The 7,073-nt window shown below is 42.4% G+C and overlaps 2 protein-coding genes across 2 annotated transcripts; both read left to right on the top strand.

Annotated features, from left to right (window-relative positions):
- The first annotated feature begins 348 nt into the window (after positions 1 to 348).
- LOC115103776 (pre-mRNA-splicing factor CWC25 homolog) lies at positions 349 to 4,432 on the top strand. The gene is made up of 9 exons (XM_029624702.2): positions 349 to 559; positions 1,010 to 1,182; positions 1,384 to 1,620; positions 1,744 to 1,813; positions 1,922 to 2,070; positions 2,925 to 3,006; positions 3,139 to 3,428; positions 3,561 to 3,728; positions 3,830 to 4,432. The coding sequence occupies exons 1-9, from the start codon at positions 542 to 544 to the stop codon at positions 3,942 to 3,944; spliced, it is 1,302 nt and encodes a 433-aa protein (XP_029480562.1). The 5' UTR covers positions 349 to 541; the 3' UTR covers positions 3,945 to 4,432.
- Positions 4,433 to 4,866: 434 nt separating this feature from the next.
- Positions 4,867 to 6,819, top strand: LOC115103775 (proteasome subunit beta type-3). The gene is made up of 6 exons (XM_029624701.2): positions 4,867 to 4,999; positions 5,559 to 5,743; positions 5,865 to 5,972; positions 6,076 to 6,253; positions 6,340 to 6,434; positions 6,634 to 6,819. The coding sequence occupies exons 1-6, from the start codon at positions 4,997 to 4,999 to the stop codon at positions 6,680 to 6,682; spliced, it is 618 nt and encodes a 205-aa protein (XP_029480561.1). The 5' UTR covers positions 4,867 to 4,996; the 3' UTR covers positions 6,683 to 6,819.
- Positions 6,820 to 7,073: the final 254 nt, after the last annotated feature.

Genomic DNA, 7,073 nt, shown 5'->3' with positions numbered 1-7,073 from the left:
ATGAGTGTTTAGTAGAGGAAACGGTGGAGCCTGTGTTGATATTTTGAGAATTGTATGATGTAGATAGGGAGAGATTGTGTGAAAGGGTCAGAGAGGTTGGACAGGGTTGGGGTTGGTGGTGTAGTGGGGAAGGAAAATGGGAGGGAAGTGATGTCTAAGGGGTCTATTTCACTTTCTTAGAGGAACAGCACTAACGAAGGGAATTTAATATACTGTAGTTAGGCCGTGATTGGCCTTACACTTCAGTACAGTAGGTGGCGGTGTATGCTCCTTGAAAGTTGGATGCGATCCGCCAACCCAATCCCCAAGAAGAAGATGAAGCCGAAGAAGAATAACGCACTCTTGAACAACCGGAAAAAAAAATATCAGAAAGGCCGGAAGTACTATGAAAAACACATCACGCTAGCCTAGCATGCAATTGTCGATGTTATTTAGATAATAACAGACATTTGTTTTGTCAAGTACAATAACCACATAGGTAGAGGACACGTTTATTCACATCTTATTTCTCAATCGGACCGAGTGGACGATCTAAGTCAAGATGGGAGGAGGTGACCTCGTAAGTATGAGCAAATTATTAGCGTACTATGTTAACGTTAGCGCTTAACTAGCTAACTAACTTAGCTAGCTACGCATGTTTGTTTTGTTTATGTCTAGCAAGCTAACTAACTAATCACAAAAACACTTGATTCACCTTCTGCCAACTTCTGAACTAGTGTTTAGTGAAGCGAAACGCCATCACTGCCACGACAACGATGGCTAGTTGGCGTAACTAGTTAACTAAGTTGACTCCCTAACTAAATAAAGTTTTGAAGGTGTGCTTATTTTATATTTTTCCAGTTATGTTGTTACACAACTACTTAGCTAGTTAACGTTACTCAGACGTAGTAATTCCTTACCTTCCCAGAAGAACAATTGGAATTCAGAAATGGTTGTATTGATCAATTGTAGCGATCTTTCCCAGTTCTGTTTAATTATATCGAATATCACTTTCCCTCATCTCTGTCAGAACTTGAAGAAGAGCTGGCATCCCCAGACTATGAAAAACATAGAGCGGGTGTGGAAGGCTGAACAGAAGCACGAGGCTGAGGCGAAGAAGATCGAGGAGCTTCAGAAGGAGTTGAGAGAGGAACGAGCTCGAGAAGATATCACCAGATTCGCTCAGCAGACTGGGGCTCTAAAGTAATACTCACCTCACCGACCCTTGTGATGAGGAGGAAGTAATAGGTCTCACCTTGATAGAGAAACCACTGTCCTGTCTAGGTTTAAAAATCAAAACGAGAGCAATTTAAGTGTGCCCTCTCACCACAGACAAATGGACAGAGATACTCCCCTTGGATGCAGTCACTAACACTCAACTGCTTTTTTGTTGTTGTTTTACAGGAAAAAAGATGACCGGTTGGACTGGATGTACCAGGGGCCAGGTGGTCAGGTGTCCCGTGATGAGTACCTGCTGGGCCGCCCCATCGACAAGCAGATTACCCAGCAGTTTGAGGAGCCAGAGAATGGTCCATCCGAACAAACCGGCCTCCTGCCTGGCTCAATCTTCAACCCCTCCACCCCTGCATCCAACCTCGACATGGCCGCCAAGATCAGAGAGGATCCGCTGTTTGATATCAAGTCAGTCACTCTGGTCTCTTTCTTTACCATTTAGTGTGTCCATCTAGCAACTGTTATACCATACACTGATGTTCTGCTGTTAGCCAAGAGCTGATTATAATGACACGTGTCTTATTTTTCAAGGAAACGAGAGGAGGAGAAGAGGAGGGAGGTCTTGACAAACCCAGTGAAAATGAAGAAGATCAAAGAAATGGTCAATCGGATGGCTCCAATAAAACTGCAATGAAATCAGTTTCAGCCTGCTGTAGTAATAGCTGGGTTCTAAAGTAGCAACTGTTTTTCACTTTTTATTTTCTTTCAGCTGCGTCAGAATCTTGAAAAGAAAGACAAGAAAAAGAAGAGGAAGAAGGACAAGAAGGAGAAAAGGGAAGAGAAGGAGAGGAGAAAGGAGAAGAAGCATAAGAGAAGGAGCTTGAGCTCAAGCGCTGAGGATGAAGACAAAAAACACAGGTGCACCTAACTTCAATAGAGGTTTCTCGGGAGCGGTGAACAGATGCCAATATGATCAGATGTTCAGTTGAACTGTTTTGATCTTATAAGCATTTTGTGATAGTTTACAAATCTAGCTCGCAGCTTCTATTGTTGACGGCAATGGGGTAGATTGTGTGTTTAATCCTATCAGTCCTTAGACCCCAGCAAAATCCGGCTTTTAATTAGGATTGATCTGATTTTCATTTATCTGCATGTCTAGCCCTTATATTTAGCCTCTCAGTGAAGTGTTTTACTATTTTCTTTTCAGGACAACCAGGGCTACATGTAGAACACAAAACAATTTGTCATAAGTAGTTGCGTTAATTGACAAATGTCCATAAAGAAATAAGGTTTGCCGAAGCAAAAACCTGATAAAAATGAATTTGTATTAATGCTGCAAGTACAGAAATGGTTTGCTCACTGGGAAATGGATAGTCAGTGACAACTATGTGAGCTTATTACAGTATTATAGACACTGTCCTGGGATTTCCTATGATCTTCTATGTAGAAGAACCTCTTACCTTCTAATGACTCCTTTTGTAGCTTGTGAGCGTCAGAACAAAACGTGTTACATGTGCGTGTTCATGAGCCTTTCATAGATGGGTAGCTGAAACCACTCAGACTCTACAGACATTCGCCCTTGTCTCACAAACACCACTCGAGCTCAGCCGCCGTTAATAATCACACAGACTAATGGTTAGCACCTACGGATGCAGAATAAATAGATTCATCCAATGGTACAACCCATAAGTATGTAGCTCAAACACGCCATTGTTTAAAAGGGTTAGAAGTCCAAACTCATTGGGTTAACTGAGTGATGTATCTTTACTTAGGCACCATTCTAAAGAGGAATCCAAAGAAACAACCCACTCACATTCCCACCACCGCAATGTCCCAGCTGGCTATGGACTACAGGTCAGTACGGCTCAATCTTTATATATTGACAGTGACACCATGAACGTTGTTATCTTAGTCCAATCAATTACAAGTGACTTAAATCCTCCTGAGAGAGATGTGTACCGCTCATCGCCTAATTTCTCTCCTCAGTTTCCAGCTGGGAGGCATCATCAGTCCTCGAAGCCCCCCAACCACTCGAGGCACCGTTCTCAGGAGAGGAGCTGCTCTCGATCTCCTCAAAGGACAGACGGGAACAGCCATCATTCCTCTCACAGGACAGACAACCATTCCTCTAACAGGACAGACAACCACTCCTCTCACAAATCAGAGAACCACTCATCCCATAGGACAGACCAGTTCAAAGTTCCACAGTTCCAGCGTCCCAAAGCCCCCAGCCCACAGAAAGATCGCTACCAAAGGCGTCAGAGCAGTACCACCAAGTAAGAGTCCACAGCACCTGTTTATACAAGTATCACACCTGTGTTCAATCATCAGTGAACTAATGGTAATCCCACCACCCCATCCTAAAGTGTTTTCTTATCCCTATATTTATCTGCCTGATATTCTCTTAGATGTCTCTCTGCTGAAGAGCTGGAGAAGAAGAGGAGAGAGATGATGGACTTTGCCAAACAGAGAGACGAAGAGCGTGAAATCAACATTAGAAGTTACAAACGGCAGGATGAGAAGGAGCGGGAGAAAGAGAAAGGCGGCAAGCATGACCGTAACGCTGGCTTTATCCAGTAAGTATCTCGCTGACTGACGTGCACACATTAGTGCACGTATGGCATGCTTACTATGGCTGTTGTCTGGTCCTTTAAAACTCTTGCTTCCTTCCCTGTAGTAACATGAAGCTGGAGAGTGCGTCCACCTCATCCTTGGAGGACCGAGTCAAGAGAAACATCCACTCCATACAGAGGACCCCCGCATCCCTGGAGAAGAATTTCATGAGGAGATGAGAACTAGAAAAAGCAGGAATGGGTTGATGGAGGAGAGAGTAAAAAATATGCACCAGCTACCACACTGAAATATCTGCACCGGTTTGTCATTTATATTTTAATAAACAAAACAGACACTGCAGAGGCACCATGCATTTGCACTCAGGCCCTGTGAAACTGCCCCTTAGTCATTGCCCTGACTAAAGCAATGCAAAGGATCTGACTTCCTCTGTAATGTCAAAACTCACCCGTGCCATTCACCAGCAACATGCTCACCTTTATAGAATGAGCAACCTTGGATTTGTTTTAAGTGGAAATTGTATATTGTGTTCTCTATAATGGTTAAAATTATTCAAACTTTTATCACACACACACACACACACAACCCTTTTGTAAATTATGTTCCTTGGATATCTTTAGTGTATTGCTGTAAAGGAGAAGAATTGTGGATCTTAATAAAAAATAGTTCCTAAAGCTCTTTGAGTTGGGGACTAACAAACTAAATAATGTCTTTGAGTTGACATGTGTTGTTGTATGTGATGCTGATTACCGCTTTGATACACCTTCAGAGAACTATGATAATTGAAAATGTCCTATGAAGACGAAATACAGAAATTCTCAGGCACACTCACCAGCATCATCATAAAGTAGACATACATTTTTGAATGACTAGCATGGAATCCTTTTGGTTTTATATGATGATAATAATAATGCTGGATTTAAGTGTTGCCCATCTTCTGTGGTTTGGTGTTTCAGTCTTAGGCTCATAGCTTACTGTACTGTAACTTGTCTTTATTTCCATTATTGTTTCGCTTTCGCACGCTTCAGACAAACTAGGAACATTTGCACACTCCCCCAACACAACCGTCAATGATATCAACGGTGGCCACCCATAACTTTTTTACAAACCCAATCATCGTGTAGTACCGAATGACGTTTCAAACAGCAGGTTGACTGATTTCCGGCTGTTCCAAATCGTGTAGTCACTGTGGGATTGTTATCCGCAGTCATTAAAAATAGTGAACATTTACAAGATATTTCAAAGCTAAGGAAGACACCTCAACGTATTCACAATGGTAAGATTGTCAATAAACAATGTATGCATGTAGCTAGTACTTGTGGTCCGTAGATTGGTTGGTAAAATTAGCTCAGCTAACGTTAGCAACCGGCTGCCTAATCAGTTTGGTAGTTAGCATTTAGCTTGCTAACGTTAGCTAGTCATGCCAAAAGTCACCTGCAATGGTAACTAACTTGTTCAACGAAAATATAACTAGCGTTTGGCAATTTCCAAACGTAACTACCACATTAACTCGCAACCTAGTTAACTATAAACTGGATTATTGTCGCTAACGCTAGTCTGTGAATGAACTGACTAGCTAATGTTGGTACTAGCTATCTGAAGAGGGATAAAACAACCTCATGCAATTTGGGAGTCTGTTGATGGAAGTTTATAATCTTGACGTTAGTTGTGCCAATGTTGCTACTGATTCACGAATGTTTCAAGTGATGGTCACCCGTCAAAGTTATTAACTCAATAGTTAGTGATGGAAATGTTGTTTGGGTTTTGAAATTGTCCCCGTCACGATTGCTACTTAACTTCTATCCCTCGTCTCCTTCCTTGTCTTCCATCCCCAGTCTATTATGTCCTATAATGGTGGCGCCGTCATGGCGATGAAGGGTAAGCAATGTGTAGCCATTGCAGCAGATCGGAGATTCGGTGTACAGGCTCAGATGGTGACCACCGACTTCCAGAAGATCTTTCCCATGGGAGACAGACTCTACATTGGCCTGGCTGGTCTGGCTACTGACGTGCAGACAGTGTAAGTGTGCCTTGGTCCATCAGTGCACCTCGTATCTCCCAAGTTCTGGAGTATTTAGATGGTCAGTGCAACAGATTGACTTTGCAGGTGATATTAAATATCCACTCTATTTCTCGAACAGTTCCCAGAGGCTCAAGTTCAGATTGAACCTCTATGAGCTGAAGGAGGGGCGTCAGATCAAACCTAAGACATTCATGAGCATGGTCTCCAACCTGCTCTATGAGAGGAGGTGAGTTCACTGATGTGAAGAAGCACAGTATTTCATATACAAGTCTACACTTCCGCCTGGGTGGCAAGTCTGTGACTGATCAAACGTGAATCCGTTGTCTCAGATTTGGGCCATACTACATTGAGCCTGTGATCGCTGGTCTAGACCCCAAGACCTTTGAGCCATTCATCTGCTCCCTGGACCTGATTGGCTGCCCCATGGTGACAGAGGACTTTGTTGTGAGCGGCACGTGCTCAGAGCAGATGTACGGCATGTGTGAATCTCTCTGGGAGCCAGACATGGTAGGTTATTGTGTCCTGTATTGTAAGATAATACATTGAGTGTGATAGTTGACTATGTCTCTGACTGTCTTTATTTACACCTGCAGGAACCAGAGGACCTGTTTGAGACCATCTCCCAAGCCATGCTGAATGCAGTGGACAGGGATGCCGTTTCAGGCATGGGTGTCGTCGTGCAAGTCATGTAAGCACAGTTATACTTTTCCTTTCCCACTGCCTACATTTTGGATTAAATAGTTGCTAAATTTGTAATTAATCTGAGGATTCATACAATTGACATGACATTTAGATGGTGATCTTTAGTAACGCTGTAGTGATGTTGTAGTGTCAATGTCAATGTCAATGTTGTAGTGACAGTACCTTGATTTGACTTATTTTGACAGTGAGAAGGACAAGATCACCACACGTACCCTGAAGGCCCGAATGGATTAAAGCTCCTCTCCCTCTGCTGCTTCAACCCCTCATCTTTACCAATTCCCACTATTTTGTATGAAAATGATAAACACTGCGTGTACTGTTTTTCTTAACATTTACATTACATAAATTAATGACTATTAGTGTTACAATGACTCTGGTTTGCCTGGTATGTTATTTCAGAGCAAGTAATGAAAGATGTCTTAACATTATCAGATTATGATAACTGGATTAATAAAACCAGGAAGTCTGCAGCCTAATTCAGTAATCTCATGAGATGAATAGTTTCCAGGGACTAATTTGAATGAATTGAGCAGCTAAACAGCTACTGTCTAACACTTGTCTCATGCGGAAATTTTGCATTGCTCTCGATACAGAATAGGTCATTATATTAACTTAATTTAAAACC

This window comes from Oncorhynchus nerka, linkage group LG21 (assembly GCF_034236695.1).
Source record: "Oncorhynchus nerka isolate Pitt River linkage group LG21, Oner_Uvic_2.0, whole genome shotgun sequence".
Taxonomy (NCBI): Eukaryota; Metazoa; Chordata; class Actinopteri; order Salmoniformes; family Salmonidae; genus Oncorhynchus; species Oncorhynchus nerka.
The sequence above is the reverse complement of the archived record's forward strand: the minus strand, read 5'-3'. Positions and strand labels throughout refer to the sequence as shown.